Genomic DNA, 23,615 nt, shown 5'->3' with positions numbered 1-23,615 from the left:
GGCCCATCTGAAAGAGAGCATTATGCTACTTCTTGTAGGTAATACCAGATATGTGACCATTGGCATCCTTAAAGGTACGAGTCTAAGCCTGAGAAAAGCAAGTTAAAGTTGATTTTTCAACTTCTGGTTTTTGACCCAGCATTCATCTCCTGGGCTGCACATCCCAGGGGGTTCCAAGGACTCTGTCAAGTCTGGGACTAAAGGGAGCCAGAGAGATACACTGAAAATCAGACAACCTTATTATTTTCTTGTCATGATTCTGCTACAAATTGGCTTTCAGATAAGAGGCAAATAAACTTTTATCAGGCTTATTTTCCTCATGATTAGAGGCAATAGTGTAAATTATTTCTAAGATCTCTTGTAGTGTTAAAAAAATCTGTGGTTTCTATAGATAAGCTAGACTTTATACCAATATTATAGGTTAACTAATGTATTAAGGAGATCATTTTAAAATGCTGTTAAGATAAAATAATAGACATGTCTTAGATATCTCCAGTGTTTGAGTACTTCATCTAATTTTTAGTTATCCATTGTGTCATCTTGAAACAATTAAATCTTAGCTCTCTTAAACCTATACATTAGCCAACCCTTAGTTAGATCTTTATAACAAGATTAATGGAATTTAGAGACAAGATAGTCTTCTAAGTGTTCATAGGGTAAGGGAATCAGAGAGAGGAATTGAAGATAAGTAAAAGAAAAGAAAATTGATAAAGCAAAATCCTAGGGGAAATAAGATGAGTTTAACCACAAACAGAAGACTCAGTCCTAAACTAAAAAACCAAACTATATTATAAAGCCAGAGATAAGAACAAGAATAAGACATGGGTATAGATTTTTTTTTAAAAGAAGTTTGTCTTATTATAGAGACAGATGCAGAGTAGGAGCAGAAATCATAAGGAAATTCTTGGCATTGATGTCCTTAATAAGATATGATACGATATTCTTAAAAGTCAGACAAAGGATAATCAGATTTAAGGAATTTGGCAAAGATTGCTCAGAGGGTTATAGATAATAGATTTTCTTTAAAAAGTAGGAAAAAAGTACTGATGAATTGTGGTTCCTAGTTCAACTAATTTTAGAGCTTTTGGGCTTGCATTAGCTTCATATTTTCAAAGATTCAGATTTCACCTGGAGTCTCTGCAGACAAGTTTGTTTTTTGGACTGTTATAGGAGTATATTAAGGCTTATAGATAATTGATCTGTACAGCTGAGAGTGATAGCTAAGATATCTGAAAATAAAAGTAGTTTTGAGAGTTACAGCTCAGTGAGAGAACTAAGTTGAGATAAAAGAAAAATATCAAACCATAGATCCTAGTGTTCAAGCTGGACAGGAAGAAAGATAGAAGGAGACTGACAACCTGGGCAAAAAGGAGGGAACAAGTAGCTGGAGACATGCCTGAGGCTAAATAGCAGGCATAACTGCAGTATGCATATGAGGAAGCTAGAATACCAGAAAGCTCCAGTCAGAAAGCAGGGTCATAAAGATAGAGAAGTTTCAGGAGATGTGAAAGTTCAGAGTATGGCCTTGTAAGAAAATAGTGTGTATGTGGAGAGGAAAGTCACAAGAGCTGAGAAAGGTAAAGAAATGTAAACCTAGTATGTAAAATGGGTCTTCCAGTATATTTTTCAATTACTTGAGAAAGATGGCAGGAGTTGGGTTAGAGTAAAAATTTTTTCAGATAGGTGACAGTGAATAAGGGCAAATGGTATGCATATGCCTGCAATAGGTAACAATGAGAGGAATTATGGAAGAAAAGTAGTTGTATGAAATGATCCCGACCTAGGAGAGATTTGGCAAGTGGGGCGAAGTGGAAAGTGAGTGTTCAGTGAGAAAGAGATGGTGGATATCAGTGAGTGATGGAATGGAGAAAACAATCCAGAATCTGCCAAAGGAAGATATGGTCTAGGGTGAGAGAGCCATGTTTCACTTAAGGTCAGATATAGAGAGAAGATTCTATGAAGACCCTGAAGATCTAAAAGGGTTTGTTTATAATAGAACAGAGGAGAGAGGAGATGCCAGCAGTCTGAGTAAAGCAGAGAGCATGAAGCAATAAGACCAATTTGCTAATTGATCTTAAAACATATTTACATCATGCTTCCTCTTTTCAATGTTTCTAGAAACACTTACCCACAATTCTGTTGGGTTAGAGCAGAAGGACCCCAGTCAATTGGTTTTTGACAATCAGAGTAGTGTGTTACCAAGCAAAAGATGGAAATCATGGAGCCTTGATTTTTTTTCTTTATTACTACCACTGTTGCCATTCCTCCTGGCAATCAGATAATAAATTCTGTACTAATATAACCTGGGTAGGAAGGAATTGGCCTGTTACAGTAATGACTTTACCCCAAAGGCACTACAGGACCTGCTAACATGTACTGGCAAGAATAAGGAGAGTACTTACAGGAATATATTCTCAGGATACTGAACAAAAAGCAAAAGGAAAATAAATTAGGATGAGGGAGAATTTAATGAATTGGAAGCACTCTCCAAGGAGAGAGGACTTAACATTCTGACAAGGGACCCTGAGGAACATTTTTAGCATTCTTCTATGATATTCTTAAAAACTTAAGAAAAAGGGGCAAGCTACACTAAAAGTAGAAATGCCAGAATTGCCATGATACATGGTAGATGGGGGAGTCAAAATGTACAGAGAAGTAGACAGGTAAGGCTGGAACACCATCTCATGTGAAAGTTCTGATTCAGACATTGTTAAAGTGACAAGGAATTCTCTGTTGAGAAGAGCAACAGCATCACTGAGTAGCTCAGTGATAGTGCTTGCTCAGTGCATCATAGTTGATGATAAAAGATGCTGTTACAGAATTGAGTTCACACACAGCAGTATGGGGAATAGACTCTGCCAAAGGAAGATGAAATAACAGAGGCCAGCTAGTGGCACGTAGCCACTAGAAAGGTACAATCCTAATGAGTGGCAAGATTTGCTAGGCATCCAGAGCTTTTGTCCCAGGGAAAACATATAGTTAATAGAGTATATCATTCCTGGGTGGGGAAGAGATAAAACCTAGCCAATGAGGTATGCTCATTCGATAGAATGAAAAAAATATCATGGACACGTGGCAGAGGTTAGCAGCCCACAAATGTCGGTCACTCAAGCTCGTGACTTGAACCAGTTTACCAATACAGAACCCACTGGCTGAAAGACAGGCAGGGGTAGCCAGGAGGGAGAACCCTGCAACAACAAAATGAGAATAAAGACTTCTAATACCCCCCTTTATTCCCCAATGGGATCTATAGTCATTCATTTGGGAATCATGCAATAAGGAAAAAAAGGACACAAATATTTTAAGGTTGGTTATACATGATCATTATTGATTCTGTGTTAGTCAGCTTTGTATCACCATAATAAACTATTACAATGTCATCACTATAATGACACAGAGTATTTATGCAATACAGATTTATTTTGACTCTCAGTTCTTGAGGTTCGAGTCCAAGATCGAGTGTCTGCATAGTTGTGGCTCTGACAATTGAGGCACATCATGGTGAAAACATGTGTTTCAGTGAGTGCTCACAACTTGAGTCAGGAGAAAGAAACAGAAACAAGAGACTCCCACAATCCCTTTCAAGAGCATGTCCCAAATAACATAAGGAACTCCCACTAGGCCTTACCTCTTTAGGCTCCACAGCACCTCGCAATATTGCCACCCTGGAGACTAAGGCTTTACATGTGGACTTTTGGGGTACACTTATTCAAACCACAATGTTGGGAGCCAAAAGCCACCATCTGACAAGGTTGCTGTGGCTTAGCAGCATTCCGACAAGGTCGGAATCTGCAGGTGCACCATGTCTCTATCACGGTGGGAAGGACGCTAAATAGTTTCCCTTGACTGAAAAGAAGTTCATACTTAGTCAAGGACACTGGCGGTAAAAATACAGGATGGCAAAAACAGAAAGGTTGTAACAAGGTCAGAGTGTTTTGATGTTTAAGTCTCTTCCTCTTTTGTATAAAGTTTGCTGAGAAAAATAAAATTTTGCCAGCTGGTCATCAGCCTGCTGGCCCTCTCGATATGTGTTTTGTCATTCCCTTCCTGAGTGAGTGAGTCCTTTCGTATGTCCTGTCTTATTCATTCCTTTCTTGAGCCCTTTCGGGTCAAGGACCTCTGTGATCCCGGCACAATACTCATGACCCCAAAGTATTATGGTAGTCACAGTAAGAGTGGAGATATACTAGAGCCAGAAAATTAAGAGTCCTAACATACAGTGGGTCCCCTCAGCACATGAACCTATCTGATGGCCATTGTCCCAGTCCCCAAAGGTAAGACTGAAGTGAAGGTACCCGGTAGTTAGTACAACATCCACCTCAGTTCCCTGGGCAAAGGAGGAAGTTATTAAAGTGAAATTGCACAGTCGAGACAGTAAATAAAAACAACACAGAGGAATGGTACCTATTAGTGTCTCTTTTGGTTGCCCTCATAGCTCCATTTAATTCACCATAATTACCCTACGAAAACCCAATCATTTTTAGGAAAGGAAAAAAAAGAAAAGACTACAATTCAATGAAGCAAGAACCTCAGAGTTGTACCAGATGTGAAAACTTTCAGGAGCAGAGTAACCAGTTTGAGACGGCTGAGATGATGAATGTCATTTCCATCCATGTCAGAAAATACAGTCATAGCCAGGTGTAGTAACACACACCTGTAATTGCAGCATTTGAGAGGCTGAGGCAGGATGACTGAGTTGGAGGCCAACCTGGACTATGTACTGAGGCCCTGCCTCAAACACAACACAACAAAACAAAAAAGAAAATGCAGTCAGAAAATGTTCGCATGAAACTGGGACAAATAATAGAAAATATTTACAAAGTGGCCCAAGACTATGTTGTTTCTCCTACCTAGCCTTGTCACAACATAGGTTGAGCATTCCTAAACTGAAAATCCAAAATTGGAAATTCTCCAAAATCCAAAATCTTTGGATTCCATGAAACTTTGTTTCGTGGTAAAATTACTGAAGCTAGAGGTGTATCTCAGAGGTAGAGTGTGTGCTCAACATGCGTGAGGTCCTAGGTTCAATTCCCAGCACTGAAACTTTAAAAAAAAATATTATATAAAATTACCTCAGGCTATGTGCATATTTGTGTTTGTAATTGGGTCCCATCCCTCAATATGTCATTATGTGCGTACAAACATCCCCAAATCTGAACTAATCCAAAATTCAAAACATTTCTGTCAATCATATTTTGTAGTCAATATAGTTTTGAATCACATCTTTTGATAGGTTTATTACTAAGTATTTGATGATTCTCGATACTATTATATTACATATTTTATATTTATGTCATTTTCTATTTATTTCCGAAATAAAGGTATACAATTAAATGTTGTATCTAGACATTTCATCCACTGACATTATTAAATTCAATTACTAATTAAAAGTTTACCAGTAGCCTCTTACATTTCAATATACACAATTATGCCATTGATGAATGACAGTGCTATTTTTTTCTTAGCAGTCTGTTTCTTTTATCTCCTTTATTTTTGGCTAGAGTATTTGCTACCACACTGAAAACAAGTGATAAGAACAGATGTATTCTTATTTCATTCCGGATGTCCAGGTCAAATGTCCGATAACTTACCTTAAGTATAGTTGAAGTGCAGTTTTTCACAGATGTCCTTGACCAAGGATGCTTCCTCTATTCTTATTTTGTAAAGAATTTTTATCATGAGTAGGTGTTGAATTTTATCAAATGCTTTATCTGCAACTATTGAAACACATTATGATGTTTCAGCTTTAAAAATTGTGATGAGTTACATTTTCTTCACAAAAATATTAACATATACTTTCTGTTTTGGGCATAAACCCCACTTTGTCCTATTTATGTATTTACTGTTTTGGTGGTACTGGAGTCTGAACTCAGGGCCTTACCGCTAGACAGGCGCTTTACTGCTCTCAGCCCTTTCTTTGTTTTATTCTTCAAATATGGTCTTCCACTTTTCTCCCAGGTCTCCTCATATACATAAGATTATAGGTATATACTATCATGCCCAGCTAATTGTTCTTTTAATAATACCATTTGATTTCACCTGTTAGTCTTGTGTTTAAGGTTTTTGCATCTATGGTGATAACAGAGACTAGCCATCCAGACTTTTGCAATGATTTATTCCCCTATTATAGCTTGATTTTGTCCACCAGAAATGTGTCCAGAAATGTGCTCTCAGGGGTTTACGTAGCAGTGTATGAGAGGTGGGTGGTGATGTCTCAGGGCCACAGACAGGTGGATACAGAAAGTAGACTCTTCAGTACTTAGAACGTGGTCAGATCAAAGTGTAACCCGATAAAACGGAGAAGCTAGAAGTTGACTTAAACGTGGAAAAGTTTAAATATAATAAACTGACTTTGGATGAGTCGCTTATCTTCACCGTTATCACTACTACAAAGGAATGACTACAGTTTAAAGCACTGTAAATGCATGTAACTATATAACTAATCAAAACCTACATGGATTTGGAGCTAATTCGTAACATTCTCTCCCATCACAGTAAGAGAAAGCAATAATCTTATATCCCGTGAATCAAAGATTAAAGAAAGCCAGGTCTGTCCTCAAGCACAACATGTACTGCGCTGTTCCTCTCCTCGCCACTAGGTGGCGACCAGGCGCCCACATCCAACCCCGCCCTCATCCCCGGGTTTCCAGCGGACTTGCGCGGCTGCAGGGAGCGCGCACGTCCCGAGCCCGCGCGAGTAGCCGGTGCTGTGGCCGTGTATGTCGGACATCTGTGGCTGCGCACCCTTGCTCTGGCCGGGGTGTTGAGGTGCCGAACCCATGTGGAAGCTGCTTCCCGCTGCGGGCCCGGCCCGAGGTAAGGGCAGAAAGGAGACTACGGGGCCCGGTTTTCCCGGGAGCAGCTGTCGCGGGAGAGTCCGAGGAGGCTGCTTCCGGTCCGTTGGCACCGCCTTCCGGCGCCGCCGGCGGTCCCACCCGGAGGGTCGGAGCGAGCGCACGCGGGACCGGAACTTGGTGTCTGGGAGTCGCGGGTCACTCCAGGGTGGGGGCGTGGGCGGTGACTTCAGGCGCCCCTCCTCGCTCCGGGTTTCCCCTAGGGTGGACCAGAGGGATGGTCTGCCCAGGGAGCACGGTGGCCTACCAGCTGTGACATCTCGCCCTTCACCCTTTTAGGGAACACCCACAGTGAAGTCATCCCGGCCAGACCGCAGGATGGCGCTGTCTGTGGCGTATGGTTTCCTCTTGTGAACAGCCACGTGGCAGGCACCGCTGGAAAGCTAATTTTCTTTCAGATCTTTCCCCGATAGTATCAAGTCAACGGAAAAAGCTGATTGTTTCCTCCCTTTTCTGCACTTCCAGCAGTAGAAAGTGGTTTTCACATGTTAATTAGTTGCCACCCTATGTGTGGTCACTATTAGAAGATAGAAGAGTAAGTGGGTTATCTGTGAATGGGTCCTGTCCTCAAGAAGTTTACATTATGATTGGGGAGGAAAAAAAAATAAGGGAAAGAGGCTAGATTGATAGATGATATAAGAGAAGATGGAGAAAAACACACAAAAAGACTCAAAGACAAAGGTAAAACCTAAATTTTGTTTGGTGGGAAGGTAGGATTTTGTTCACTTGAGAAAACAGTTGACGGGGCCTGCCTCTTGGAGTTCCTGTAGGTTTGTTAAAAGAAAACCTTAAATTGAGCACTGGTAGCTCATGCCAATAATCCTAGCTACTCAGGAGGCAGAGATCAGGAGGATCCAGGTTTGAAGCCATCCACGGGCAGATAGTTCATAAGACCCCATCTTGAAAAATGCCCAACACAAAAAAGCCTGGTGGAGTTCAAACCCCATCACCACACACACACACACACACACACACACACACACACACAAGAAAGAAACAAAAGAGAAAAAAGAAAAAACCTTCCGACAAATGAACTAGTAGAGGTTCAAGAAAGCTGCACCCAACACCTTGGCCAGGCAATATTTATAGACAGAAGAAAAGAAGTCATGTACAGAAACAGCTTGATTAGTTCCACCTCAGCAGTTGCCTTATTTGGGCATAGTATGATGACTCATTTACAGCAAGTGCATAAGGTATGTCTCATCAGCTGACATCCTGTGATCAGTGAATACCTATAAAGTCACAAGAGTATTATCTTGCCAGGCCTGATCGGGCAAACCTGTAATCCCAGCACTATGGAGGCTAAGGCAGTAGTTTGGGAATTTGAGGCTGGACTGGGCTACATAGCAATAACCTGTTTAACAAGTAGGGGAAAAATACAATATACTCTTAGAGTGTAGTTCACTACTTGGGGAAGTAGATTTAAGCCTCAGTTTAATAGATGATAGCAAAAGGAATATGCTTCTACCATCAGTGGCTAGGATTCATTTACGTAGTCAGAAACTTTTCAGAATCAAACAGAGGTTATGGACTGAGACCCCAGTCATCTTTGTGTTGTGTGGTAAACTAACAGTTTTTTACTTGAAACTGTCCAGGTTCACAATCTGATGAATTGGGCAAGCTGAGCCACTCTTGTAATCCCAGCTACTTGGGAGGCTGAGGAAGGAGGATCATGAGTTTGAGTCTAGCCTAGGCAATATAGTGTGATCTTATCTCCAAATTAGAATAAAACAAATTTAAAAAATTCTATTAACAGGATGAAATCTGAACTGCTTAAAAAGGCCTTCCTGGACTCCTTTCCAACTCACCTAGTTCATCTGCCCTACTCCCCTTACCATTCTGGAAAGGTAGTCCCAAATTCTCCAGCATGTATGTTGTTACTCCAACAGTTTATGATTTGGAACTTAAAAAAAATTAACCATTTCCCATGATTTGAAACGCTAACTTTAACATTGAAACACAACTCCCCAAAATAGATTGTTGCATCTGTCTGTATTGTTTACTTCCAGTTTACTACCATACCTTTACTTTTTGCCATCTGGTAGGGCAGATTCCTATAATACTATTCACAATTTTCTTGAATACATTTTCCTAGTAAATTTTTGAATCCATTTAATTAAGTTCCAAACAAAATGTAATTTCAGTGGTAATACATTAAAATTTATGTTAACATTGTTTTCTGTTTAGAAAAATGATAATAGCCTTCCATCTATTTAGCTACTCTTTTGTATCCTTCTGTGAGGCTTTACAGAAAACACACACTTGCTACATATAAAGTTGTTTAGCATTTAAATAGCAAACAAAGAGTGCTTTATTTAAATTTTGTCATGCCTGTATCATATATATAGTACATATTCATGTATTTGTTATATATATGTGTGTTCAGTTTACTTGTATCTTTTTATTTTTTAATTTATATTGCTTTCTCTTAGGAGAACCATACAGACTTTTGACTGGTGTTGAGTACATTGTTGGAAGGAAAAACTGTGCCATTCTAATTGAAGATGATCAGTCAATCAGTCGAAATCATGCTGTGTTATTAGCTAACTTCTCTGTAACCAACTTGGTATGTTACTAACCTTATTTCTCTAGCTTGCAGTAACATCTTTCATTTTTTAAAGCTATTTTTTTTAATGTTAACAAAATTAAATATTTATCATTGGTACTAGGGGTGTGACTCAGTGTAGAGCTCTTGCCTATTGTGCATGAAGCCCTGGCAGTCCCCAGTACCACAAAAAAAAAAAAAAAAAAAAAAAGCAAAACAAAGAAACAATATTAAAAAATCTGTACATAATTAGCAGTGGTATTGTTTATTTTGAAATTTGAAGTTTCTATTCCAATATTTTACTCTTTCAGTGATTTATTTCCTTAATGAACATTTTGTGTCAGTAATCTTTCTGTACTGAAGGTGAAGGTAAACGGTTTCAAGGAGGGAAGATTTATTTTGGCTCACAGTGGTTGGTTTGCCACATTACTCTGGGCCTGTAGCAGCACATAACCCCATGGCAGCAGTCCTTAGTGTATGAGACTGTTCACCTCATGGCAGCCAGAAGGCAAACAGAAAGGAAGGGGCCCAGGTCTCAATATCAAGGGCACACCCAGTGACCTTCTTCTTTCCACTAAAGGTGGAAAGGTTCTGTCACTTTCCCAGTAGCTCCACAGACTGACAAGTGAGCCTTTAACCCATGGATCTTTGGAGGATACTCCAAATGCAAACTACAGTGCATTTGTTAAGTGGTTAGTTTGCATCATTCATTGTGCTACCTCTAAGTATAGAACAGTGAATGGACCTTCATGATTCCTACTCTTGAAGAGGAATATAGTGGATGAGGTTATAGTGGATGTGTGAACACAGGCATTTTCCATATAAACCCAAGTTTTCACAGTAGGAATTAATAAATTTTACTTATGCCATGCAGTTCCTTTGAATGGCTTTGAGATTGTTTCAATCACAACCATGGGGTGATAAAATTGATTTAAAAAAATATATATATGTATATATATGTATATATCTATGCTGAAACTCAGAAACACTAGTCTTTATTCTCATTGGACCAGTTGTTAGTCTGTGATTTTTATAATGTAAAAAAAAAAAAATTGGGGGAAGGGAATGATGATAACTTGTTATATATTAAAGAGATTGTACCAAAGCAAAAAATTTTCAAATGTGTGAAATTGAGGAGTCAGGAAAAAACACCACTGGTTTAGAAAAATTAAGAAAATATATGTTCAAAAAGAGGTAACCCCAGGATTAAGAAATTGCTTTGAGGGAAAATACTGATTGCTAGTTGAGTGATCATTCCTTAAAGGCAACCTAAACAGTTAACTATTGTCTGCTTCACTTTTGCCTACTCAGAAAGTTGTTAATTTTTTGAAACTTTTTCCCCTTATAATTATGTTATTGAGTGCTAAAAGACTTTAAGTTATTTGTTCATTTTTTTCAGAGTCAAACAGATGAAATTCCTTTATTAACAATAAAAGATAATTCTAAGTATGGTACCTTTGTTAATGAGGAAAAAATGCAGAATGGCCTTTCCCATACTTTGAAGACAGGGGATAGAGTTACTTTTGGAGTGTTTGAAAGTAAATTCAGGTAAGAAGTTTTTTGTTTTGTTTTTGTTTGCTTGTGTTACGTGGTTCTGGGTATTGAACATGGGGCCTAGCACTTGAGAAAAAGAAATTTTTTAATTGAGCAGGGTACTGGTGGCTCAGGCCTGAAACTAGCTACTTGGGAGACTAAGACTGGGGGGATTGCAGTTCTAGGCCAGCCCAGGGAAATAGTTTGCAAGATCCCAGCTCCAAAATCACCAGAGCAAAAATGGATTGGAGGTGTGGCTCAAACAGTAGAGTGCCTGCTTTGCAAGTGTGAAGTCCTGAGTTCAAACCCCTGTCCCACAAAAAAAAAAAAGTTTTGAATTGTTATTAAAATGAACAGTTTATTTTATACTAATCAAATTCTCAAAGAAAAGAATATTTATGATTGAAGAATTAAAAGCTATATAATTTAGTTCCTACTTAGCCCAGTAGGGAACCTTGGGCCCCATGTGATTAGTGCATTTGTCAATTACACACAGTGACAAGAGAAATAGAGTTTGGGTGGCCTCTGAGAATTTTGATGAGAGTTCAGTTGCTTGATTCTTCATATGTGAAGTTATACTGTAATCTTCAGTCATTGCTTTTTCTTCGTTAGTACTCAACTTAAGTGATAATTTCATAGAGCAGAAAGTTTAGTAATACATAAAATTAAAATAGCTGTGGATTATGAGCTTAAAGTACTAAAAGTTGCCATCTCTGATTACATTTCTAATTACTTCAATAACTTATGTATGTAACTTATTTTCATTTACAGAGTAGAATATGAGCCTTTGGTTATATGCTCTTCTTGTTTAGACATCTCTGGAAAAACTGCTTTAAATCAAGCTATATTACAACTGGGAGGACTTACTGTAAACAACTGGACAGAAGAATGTACTCACCTTGTCATGGCATCAGTGAAAGTTACCATTAAAGTAAGTTGAATGTCTTTATGTTAAAATATGTTCTGTAAACTTAAGCTTATGAACCCACTATACACAGACTTTTTAAAACTTTTACTGTGAAACTATTAGAATTGTACAGATTTATTTATGTCTACCCCATGCCTTTATTTAGGCTCAAATGACTTTTCAGATAATCTGTTTATTATGAGACAAGTGGAAACACATAAACTTAGATTTCAGATTTTGATTTGGCATTTTCAGAAAGGACTTGTGTTCTTTTTACCATGAAGGTTATTGGAGTTCATAGTTCATGTTTTCAGTCAAAAAGCAGAGACTACAGATTAACTGCCTACCAGTCTTCACAGTTAGCATCTCATGTCTCTATCAAGTTGTCTTCTAGTTTCTGATACCATCTAGTTAGCTCATGCTGTCTTACATAATATTTATTTGACTTAAGGCCCTAATCACAAAGACTTTTAATTTCTTACAGTTTAATATTTCTTTAATGAATCTTTACAGCCTAGAGATACATAGTTGTGTCCCTTTAGAAGATGCTGATTACTTATTAAACAGTGATATATTTTGGTTTGTTTTCAGATTTTACATCTGCTTCAGACTTACTTATATCCAAAGTTATTTAAAGAGTGGTATTGGAAAGTAATTAATATACTTCTAAACAGATTGACTATGCATATATGGAATTGTTTTAGGGTAATATCTAATATCGATGATTCAAAAATGCTTTAGCATTTAATATAATTAATTAGAATATGCATATTATTCTTGAAAGTGTTATAGAGAAAGTTTTGCTGCTTGGATTAAACTTCTTATTAACTATGTACCCTGTTGAGTTATCTGTGATCAAAGATTTTTTCCATCTCTGCAAGTTTATGAAATTGATTTTATATAGTTAGAACCTCCATAGTATTCATTTTTGCTGGCACACCCACAGATGGTAGATTCATAAATCTATTTACACCTTTCAGTGATCAGAATATCTGAGTGTGGACTACCCTTTAGGATATTAAAGTACTTAAGAAATGAAATAGGTAATCATGCACTTGCTTTGTAAGTGTGAAATAAGACCAAAAGCAGCTAATGTTTCTGGAGAGATTTTCCTGGGCCTGACAGAGGGGATATTATTCCAGCGACTGGCCTGCTAATGGTCATCTTGTACATCTCTCCTTTAGAGACACCAACATGTTTTGTGCAGTTTTTCAGTATTTCCCAACTTTTTCAGTATTTCTGATCAATCCTAAGCCAAAAGAGAAAATCTTATCATTATATTTTTGATAAAATTTCCAAAGTACAAGTTAGCTTATGATTTTAAAAAGTCATTGAATATTAGAACCAAATGACAACTTTGAAGAACAAGCTGAGAAATGTAACATTGGTGTTTTCTCAGTGAAATATATTATGGTTTACTCAGTCCACTGTTGAGTTGCACATTACTGCTTCTGCTGGAAGTGAATTCTCTCATTCCTACTCTTTAGACACCCTAAATCTGCTTGTTCCTATTTAGGCAATGCCTTTGTTATTCGAAGCATACTTGTAAACTCTTTAGTTGGATGTTTCCGAGAACTTTGCCAAATCTTTATTTTCATTTTTGTTACCCGCAGTAGAGTTTTCTAATCTCTTCAGATTTTATGGTTGTATCTTATTTGAGACTTATAGATTATTTACATGTTATCTGAAGTTTCTTTTTTTCACCTTTATTCTGAACTTTCATCCAATGCCAGATAGTTAATCTATTGTTTATGCAAAAAGTCTTTATTCCACAGTTAGAATCCTTTTGAAAGGCAGTTAGGCTGAAAAGCTTTCTCTCATGCTTATTTTTTAATATTGTCTTCTCTGTAACAGATACTTTACAGATGTGTTCCTCAGCTTCATGATAAAATTTTAATCTTTTAATGTTTTACAATTGGAACATAGTTACGATTTATGAATTTTTAGGTTGTTCCAGCACCCCCTGAAAAGTAGTTTTAAAATTTATATTGTGATTGGTGGCTTATTAAATGCAAGTGATTGTATGTTGATTTTTGTTCTGAAATTAAGTAGTGACCAAATACTGACTTCTGTTTTATACATTGTGGTTCATTTGTAAATTTAGAGCTATGAAAGGGACAGTATAGAATAGCATTTTTGTGGCTTATAACTTAGAAGTTTTCTTTAAAAGAATTTAGTGTATGAGTACATATATTTGTGTATGTTTTCTTCATTTTAGACAATATGTGCACTCATTTGTGGATGTCCAGTTGTAAAGCCAGAGTATTTTACTGAATTTCTCAAAGCAGTTCAGTCCAAGAAACAACTTCCACAAATTGAAAGGTAATCTATGTATGTCAAATAAAACATAACATGATATGGCATATGAAATAGATAGCAGTGGTTTTATTTAGATTAATTCTATCATGCCCATTTTAAGATGTAATAGATTCCAATGTAGTTCAGTGTCATTAATAGCAGTTTTTTGTTGGCATGTAAAGAAAGGATTTCCCAAATTCTTGTTGATTGTTTCTTATCTCTGTGAAACAAATGTTAAATAGTGCTGATATTTAAAGAAAAACCTTGGGAAGCAGTAAATGGCCGTGAGGTGTGATCAGAAGAGTGTCAGTGCCATTCCAGGCATCATAGGTGAGAAGCCCCCAACATTGTATGGTGCAGCAGCCTTGGGAGCCAGAGTCCAGGGCCCAAATATTTGCAGTACCATGGCCTTGGATGTGCAGCTTATTTCTTTTGAGTGTCTTTCCTCACTGTGAAAATGAGACTAAGCTGAGCATCGGACACACACATGTAATTCCAGCACTTGAGAGACTGTGGCAGGAGGATGGAGAGTTCAAGACCAGCTTGGCCACATAGTGAGACTAAGTACCAGGAAAATAATAATAATAATAATACCTGTTTAGCTGAATTGTTAAAATATTAATAACTTAGTAAAGATTCTGGGGGCTACAAAATGGTGGTTATTTAAGTCAATTTAATTATACAAGGACTTCCTTACTTGAAAAGACACTAAAAGAGTTTGTAGTCTATGTGACGTAAAAGATTGATGGTATTTTACAGTCTTATCTTTATAGGAAACCTTAATATTTAAGGAGTTTTTTCCTTTTTACATAGTTATTTTTGGCAGTACTGGGGTTTGAACTTAGGGCTTCACACTTGCAAGGCAGGTGCTCTACCACTTGAGCCACTCTACCAGCCCTTTTTTTATGATAGGTTTTTTTGAGATAGTCTCGAGAACTATTTTCCTGGAACTGACCTTGAATTGTGATCCTCCTGATCTCTGCTTCCTGAATACTAGGATTACAGGCATGAGCCACTGGTGCTGGGCAACATTTGAGGTTTTAAAAATTAAAAGCCAGCACCAGTGGCTCATGCCTGAAATCCTAGCTACTTGGGCAGCTGGGATTTTGATGAGGGGAGGGGTAGTGGGAATCACGGTTAGAGACCAGTTAGGCAAATAATTCACAAGATCCCATCTCCAAAATAATCAGAACAAAAATGAACTGGAGGTGTGGCCCAAGCAGTAGAGCACCTGCTTCACAAGTATGAAGCCCTGAGTTCAAACCCCAGTCCCACCAAAAAAAAAAAAAAAAATTTAGTGTTTTGCAAGTTAGGAGTTTTTTCAATGATTTTAAACTATTACCAGCAAGTAAAAGCTACTTTGCCCAGTGCAGAGATTTTTTTTAGGGAGTATTTATACCCCTATGATGATAGATGTCTGCTTTTAACAGTAATCAAAAGTCAGATTTTTCTCTTTTATTAAGTTTTCACCTGGGAGGTTTCTTGTGTTTTATAACCTGGTTAACAGATGCTGTAATATTTTTGGACTCTAGTAAAAGATTCTCAGATTTTAAATTAGGTGGTTCTTAACCTCTCTTGAGTACTAGACCCCCTGTGAGAATATGGAGGCTGTGTCTCTCCTCAGGAAATTTCACAAACACACTGCAAACTTGCTTAATATTTCAACGGAATCACATTCTCTCCAGAAGCCTAGTCATCTCCCTCCCTTTGGGGAGTCCATAAGTTCTTTAAATAATGATTCCCAAGGGCTGGGGACTCAAGTGGTAGAGTGCCTGCCTAGCAAACCTGAGTGCCTGAGTTCAAACCCCAGTACCACCAAAAAAAATGTAACAGCCCTGGCTAGTAGTGAAAGCTTATCAGGCCCTCTACCCTTAAGTAATCTGGAATTAATAATGTCTTACTATTTATAGCCAAGGTCATTATGATCCTGTCTCAAAAAATAAAACAAGTTTAAAATATTTAATCATTTGCCTTAATAAATCCCTGTACTCATCTGAATCCATTTGATATACTCCTTGCAGACTTATTTGACTGAGTACTCAGTTATTAATAGAAAAACGATTTGATTAAAAATATTTCACTAGTAATAGGAATACATAACAAAAGGATAGATAGAAACAAAAGATAGAAAGTAAACTAATGAATCCTGATGACATAAGTACCTCTTCTTGTAATTCTGAAGCAAGCATGATCACTAGTCCTCAATTTCAATCAGGAAACATACTATACTATTTTTTTACCCAACAAAATGCCATCCTGTTCAGTGTAGACATGTCTGCATCTTTGCATTGTCATCAAGAAAAGGGTAAGACAGAATTACAGCTTCATGTATCTGACATGATTTGTGATTTCTCATTTTTATTAGCTATCCTCAAAATCCTAATATAAATGAAGTTATTTTTAGATTAGTCCATTTAAAGAGTTTTTAATTTTAATCATCTATACTATAATGGAATTTTATCAAAATATTGTACATGTCTGAATGTATACTTTTATTTTTACAGTTTTTATCCACCTGTTGATGAACCAGCTATAGGAAATAAAAATGTTGATCTTTCAGGACGACAGGAAAGAAAACAAATCTTCCAAGGGAAAACATTTGTATTTTTAAATGCCAAACAGGTAATGTTATAAGTGAAATTTTCCTGAGGTAAATGTAAATTAGGATATATTAATAGTCTTATCAGTTGTTAATGCATTTTATTTGGGGATTTTTGTCTAGATGAGTTAAGTAGAATAAAAAAGTTCCCAGGTATCAGAACCTGCCTCATGATCATGTATATGATTACAGTGTATACATATGTAAGTGGGAAGGACAGAAAGCTTTCAGGTCCTTTGTGTGTTCAGTTAGTAAACCCCTATGGAATGTCTTGTGAGTGCCTAAGTGGTGATTCCAGATTATGTAGTAGTGGAAAAGCCATGCAGTGAACCCACGTAGAAGAGTGTGATAGGTGTGATGAGGAAACGCAGACAGTGTAATGATTTGAGGACTGTAGAGACACTTGCTGAACTATGGATTTTCTCAGAGCGGAAGCTCACATTGCCCACTAAGAAACAGAAGGAATCCTACTTTTGTTTTATTTCCCAGAGCAAATTCTTATATAAGAAATACATAATTAGAAAATTCATTGTGTCTCTTATGTTAATTTTTATTTTTATTTTTGTCAGGGGCAGGGTGGGTACTGGGGTTTGAACTCAGGGCCTCATGCTTGCTAGGTAGGTGCCCTACCACTTGAGCCATGTCTCCAGCCCTTTCTTATGTTGGGATTTTTCAAGATAGGGTCTCTTGGGTTGACTTTGAACCACAGTCCTCCTGATCTCTGCCTCCCAAGTAGCTAAGATTGTAGGCGTGAGCCACCAGTATCTAGCATCTTACATTACATTTTAAAATGTTTCTTTCCATTTTTAGCATAAGAAACTAAGTTCAGCAGTTGTTTTTGGAGGTGGAGAAGCTAGGTTGATAACAGAGGAAAATGAAGAAGAAGATAGTTTCTTTTCAGCTCCTGGAACTTGTGTTGTTGATATAGGAATAACAAACACACAGATCTTAATTCCTGACTCTCAGAAGAAATGGATTCATTCAATTATGGATGCACTCCAAAGGTACAGAATTACTCACCATTCATGAAAACAAAAAAAAATGGAAGTAGATTTTACATTTTTTGGATGTACTTCACTTAATATAGAAGTAGATAGAAGAATTACGTAGGTTTTATCATGTATCTACTTGAAAATTGTGAATGCTTTGCTAGATAATGGATTATCTTTATATATAATTTTATCTCAATATTTTCTGCTTTTTTATTACTTTAACAGAATTTGTAGAATTTACCTTTAAACTAATGAAATAGTATTTTTCCTGCAGAATATATTGCAATTGAGATTAAAATTTAAAAATAAGGTATTTTCTGAAATTTTCTAGAACTGAAATGTATTGGCCCTTGATTATTACCCATTAAAATGCATTTAAAAATTTATTTCCTCTTATATGGATACTGTGGGAAAGGTGGGAAAAACTGTTAAATGTTCAAGGATACTATTTGTCATAGAAAAGGAGACTGTAAAAGAGCTTCCTCAAGGATCTGTTTCCTTAGACTTTATATTGGTATTAATTTTAGCATTGTTGAAGCCCAAGTGTATTGTGGAAATACAAGGCTTGACAATCTGTTGACTAAAATTCTATTAATGTAGCAAAAAGTAGTTTTAGGGGTATTATAGCCCATAGCCACATCTCTGTAAAAGGATTAATTTTTCATGGTCACAGGAGTCCTTCTAACCATGGGAATTATTTTTTTCTTTTAATGGATTTCCTGAAATAAAAAGTAAAATTTTAGTCATCTGTCCTGTAAATATTTTACTTGACGAGGATTTATTGACTATTATTTTAAAAACTATTTTTGTAACAAAAATACTATCTTACTACAATAACAAAAATGTACTGCATTATTTCAGTATCTTAGATTTCTTCCTTATCATCTGTCCTCACCTATTCTTCATCCTTGAACAAAATTGGATGAATTACAATTCTTTTTTACAATATACTGCCATCATTGAGCTGTGCATAGTACATACACATCCATTTAGTTTATCGACTAATTAGTTATTTATAATAATCAATAAATACCTGAGACTCTATCACCCAAAATACAAGCTACATCCTTGAAAATACCCTACCACTAATTATGTGTCCTTTGTGGAATAACTATCATCCTAAATCCCAGGGTTGTTTACAGGCTTTCTTTTATTTACAGTGTCCATTGCTTTTTTTATGTATGTGTGAGTGCCTATATGTCTTTTAGTTGTATTTAATTTTATTACATGATTATTATGCTACATTTAATATTTGGAGATTTTTCTTACCTATGTTAATACTGATGTGAATTTATCTATTCTGTTACATGTAGCTATGAATTATTTTATGGTAGAATATGTTTCATTGTGTGGATTGCAGTTCCCACACTCCCAGATTTGTCAACTTGTTTTTGAATCTTGTTTCCAGATTTTTTTCCATTGTAAACATTTTTTGTTATATTTCCTGCTGGTACTTATACAAGTTTTCCCTTGGGGAACATTTCTAGGAATAGAACTGCAGGATAGATTATAGGTTATGTGAATGTTCAACTTTAGGTGTTATCAAACCATTTACACTCCTCTCTACAGTAGATGAACATCATCTTCAACACTTGGTTTTGTCTGATGTTTGTATTTTGCCCATTGAATGGATTTATGATTGTATCTCACTGTGATTTTGATTTGTATTTCCCTGATCACTAGTGATACTTAACATTTATTAACTTTTCTTTTTTTAATTACTGGGGATTTTACACTTGTAGGCAGGTCCACACCCTCAACCCTTTTTGCTTTAGTTATGATTTGGTTTCTGTGATCTCATGTCTTCGCCCAGGGCTGGCCTTGGACTCCAGTTCTTCCACCTGTTTCTCTCATATAGTTGGGTTTCCAGCTTATTTGTTGCAAAGAGATCTTCCTAACTTTTTACCTAGGCTGGCCTTTGAAGTGATCCTTCTGATCTCTGCCTCAAGTAGCTGAGAATACAGGTGTAAATGACCATACCTAGCCTCTGACATGTCTTCACACATTTGTAGGACATACATTTTTCTTTTTTTGTGAAATACCTGCATGCTCCTTGCCCTGTGTTCTGTTGAGGTAATTAGGTTACTTTTAAAAAGGATTTTTTTAAGATGCTTGGGATTGAATGTGAGGGCTTTCTCACATTCAAGGCAAGTGCTCTACCACTGAGCTACGCCCACGGCCCTGTGTTCTCTTTCTTAATACAAATTTCCCCAGTATTATTAATACATCTAGTTATGTAGTTATATTTTTCCAGTTTTATTTTTTCAGTTTTAATTATTGGTGTATGTATTTAAGTCTGTATTTCACTGATTCATCACATAGTCAACATAAGGAACAGCTCTATCACCACAAACATCTCTTATGTTATCCCTTAACCCTGGCAGTCACTAATTTATTTTGTTTTTATGATTTTGTTTTATGAAAAATTCATGTAAGTGAAATCATACAGCATGTAATCTTTTTGTATTGGCTTTTTTTCACTCAGCAGAATTCCTCAGCGATTCACCTAAGTCATATGTAATAATAGTTCACCTTTTTTATTGCTGGGTGGTATTCCATTTTATGAATATACCATAGTTTATTGACCATTCACACATTGAAGGACATTTCCATTGTTCACAGTTTCTGTTAGAAATAAAGCTGCAATGACCACTTATAAATAGGTTTCTATATGGCCACAAGTTTTTATTTTTATGCCCAGGAATGGAAATACTAGGCTGTATGATAATTACATTTTTGTGTGTTCTTTTTGATTTGTAGTGATTTCTGTATTTTTTCTCCTTTTTTAGTTATGTGCATTATATAATCTGTTACCTTTCTAGAATGTTGATAAAGAAAAGCCCTTAATTTTAATAGAGTAAAAATTAACATCCTTTTCTTTTATTGTCTGAAGATACATGTAATCACTTAGTTATAATGCTTTAAGAATCTTATTTTTAATGTAATGCTGTTATGAGTGTACATCCAGCTAAATCCTATTTTAAGTAAATGAAGGGCTGGAGGAGTGGCTCAAGTGGTAGAGTGCCTGCCTAGCAAGGTGCAAGCTCTGAGTTCTAACTCCAGTTCCACCAAAAAAAAAAGTAAATGAAGTATACACAAAAAATATGTTCAGCATTTTAGTTTAATAAAAAAACATCTTTTTTTTTTTTTTTTTTTTTTTGTGGTACTGGGGATTGAACCAGTACCTCACACTTACCAGGCAAGCACTCTACCACTTGGGCTACACCTCTAGCCCTTTAGTTTTCATTTTGTTTCTGAGGTGGGATCTCAGTAACTGCACCTGGGCTGGCCTCCTTGCCTCTGCCTTCTGAGTAACTGGTACTAGTGCACAATCATGCTCAACCTTAAAGCTTCTTTTCAGTGAGTATTAAAGGATGTTTTGTAGCTGTTAAAATTTGGGGTGTACTTTCTACATAGCATTATTTTAAAATTGCATTAAATAATCTCTGTTTTATAAAGCCAGTCATTCATATTACAAAATAATAGAAAATAGACTCATCATACGATTCCTTATATCTTAAGCCAGGATATAATCCCAGTACTTGGAAGGAAGATGTGGAAGGATCACTTCAGTTCAAAAGTTCAAGATCATCCTGGGCAGCATAGGATCACCCATCTCCCCATCTCCAAAAATATAGCCTTAATCTGTTGTAAATTTGTTAAAATGACTTGGTTTACTAAACTTATACATGTGTATTATATAGCTTATGTATAGTTATTTGTACTTCTCCCTCCTTGCTTTCTCTCTTCTTTTTCTCTCTCTCTTTTATTTTAGGGTCATAGTAATCAAAGATTTGTTTATGTCTGGATATTACTGTTTTCTTATTCCAAAAATTATAGAATTTTAGAATTGTAAAGGTATATATCCTTTATTTATCTGTTACTTCTTTGGGAGAAAAAATAAAACCTGCTGATTTAGCTTGATACTATTTTAATAAAAGTTGTTAGTTTTAATATATTACCATATTTAAACTGTTTTATTCTAATAGGCAGGGTCTTAGACCTATTCCCGAAGCAGAAATTGGATTGGCAGTTATTTTCATGACGACCAAGAATTATTGTGATCCTCAGGGCCAACCTAGTACAGGTAATTGAAGCCTTACTTTACTTATTTTTTGGCACCTTTATTTGTATGAACTGATAGACTTTATGCACGTCACTGATGTACTTGCTAGATCTGACCATAATCACCTTATTTTAAAACTCATCTGTTTATATATTCATTCACTTACCTCTTCGATTCAGAAAATAAACATAGCAAACAAACACACTTCAGTTCAGAAAGAGCCAAGTACAAAAAGGGAGGTCAAACAAGGTGATGTGATAACAAGTGGAACCTGGCTATTTTAGAAATATAGGGAAGTTTTCATTGAGAATATGACATATATATGTATATACACATATATACATGTGTGTGTGTATACATATGAAAGGAATTAGGAGGGTTCAGAATTTGAAGCTAGCCTGGGATACATGGTGAGACCCTGCTCCACCCAACCTCCCTAAATTTTGAAAAATAGTATTGCATCAAAATTGAACATGTGGAGGTTTATTCTTCTTATCATTGTTGTCTAAACAATGTAATAATTTACTTAGCATTTACATTGTACTAGGTATTAAAGTAAGAAAATGACATAAGTGTACGGGAAGATGTATGCAGATTATACATAAATACTATGCCATTTTACATAAGGGTTTTTGTAACTGTATTGGGTGTGGGTCCTGGAATCAATCCTGTGTGGATAGGATGACTGTATATCTTTGTACTTTCTTTGGAAATCAGTTGGTTCTGCTGTCATAAAGATGATTCCATTATTCTTTTCTTGTACATTTTTACCTTAGAGAGTCTTACCAAAGCATCCACTCTGTATTCCCATGCACAATTATTTGCTCCCTGAGTTCTTACCATAATTATTTCATAAGCAGTTGTTGGACTTTAGCTAATAAGTTAGAGAACTGTGTCACATCAGTATATACTACAGAGGATATCATTGACATTGTCCATTGAATGGCACCTATAAAGTTGCATAGTGTTCCTTTTGAGCATTCTGCAAGTTTGGTTTATATGAATAAGGACTGTGCTTTTTTTTTTTTTTTTTTTTTTGACGGGACTGGGATTTGAACTCAGGGCCTCATGCTTCTCCTGCTTGCTAGGCATGCACTCTACCACTTGAGCCATTTTGCCAATCCAAGAACTGTGTTAAGCTAGATTTCGGAAGGAGTGAGCTATTTAGGGCCTAATAACCAAGAATTGAGTAGGTGTGGGGTCATTAGTAATAATGATTAGTAATAATATCTGTAGTCTCTTAAGTGTGCAGAGACTGGAATAAGCATTCTGCTTCCATCCTTATAATTGAATTTTGTAAAATGGTCCTTTTAAGATAGAGGACATTTTCTGCATTTTATAGGTGAGAGAACTGATGTACAAAGAAGTTAAGAAAGTTAGCCAGAGGTCACAGCAAATAACTGATTCAAATTGACTTTTAAGACAAAGCCTCCATGACATTATTACACTGCAGTGCATATGGCTTATATTTTAATGTGTGGAGTTTTGGAAAATGATGGCATAGGATGACTAGGAAGAGATGCAAAAGGATGGCCATCTGATTAAAAAAAAATTGACAAGCTAGTATCTTACTATTTGGTTAAGGATGTTTATTCATCTGATAGCACTACCCCTCCCACTGAGTATGTTTGTGTTTATACATGTGTAACTTTTAATACACATAGTTTTAAGTGCTTGGGACGTTTTAAAAATAACCAGTAAATAATTTATTTGGTTGAACTGAGATATGATGAATATGGGGTATCTGTCTTTTTCTTCCTCTCTTTAAAAGACAAATTCTCAACTAGATACACACTTCAGAAACAGTTTTCTTTTCCCCAC

The 23,615-nt window shown here is 36.3% G+C and overlaps 1 protein-coding gene across 1 annotated transcript in view; it reads left to right on the top strand.

Moving 5' to 3' along the window:
* Window positions 1–6,633: 6,633 nt before the first annotated feature.
* Nbn (nibrin) overlaps window positions 6,634–23,615 on the top strand; it is a 45,312-nt gene continuing 28,330 nt past the window's right edge. The window contains exons 1-8 of the mRNA XM_074068803.1: window positions 6,634–6,816; window positions 9,287–9,420; window positions 10,799–10,947; window positions 11,704–11,863; window positions 14,058–14,161; window positions 16,642–16,759; window positions 17,547–17,740; window positions 21,718–21,815. Of these exons, the coding sequence (XP_073924904.1) occupies window positions 6,780–6,816; window positions 9,287–9,420; window positions 10,799–10,947; window positions 11,704–11,863; window positions 14,058–14,161; window positions 16,642–16,759; window positions 17,547–17,740; window positions 21,718–21,815 (994 nt within the window). The 5' untranslated portion in view covers window positions 6,634–6,779. The remainder of the gene's footprint in view (window positions 6,817–9,286; window positions 9,421–10,798; window positions 10,948–11,703; window positions 11,864–14,057; window positions 14,162–16,641; window positions 16,760–17,546; window positions 17,741–21,717; window positions 21,816–23,615) is intronic.

The sequence above is a fragment of the Castor canadensis genome, chromosome 3, assembly GCF_047511655.1.
Source record: "Castor canadensis chromosome 3, mCasCan1.hap1v2, whole genome shotgun sequence".
NCBI classification, from domain to species: domain Eukaryota; kingdom Metazoa; phylum Chordata; class Mammalia; order Rodentia; family Castoridae; genus Castor; species Castor canadensis.
Note: the sequence above shows the minus strand (reverse complement) of the source record. Positions and strands in the feature narration are given on the sequence as shown.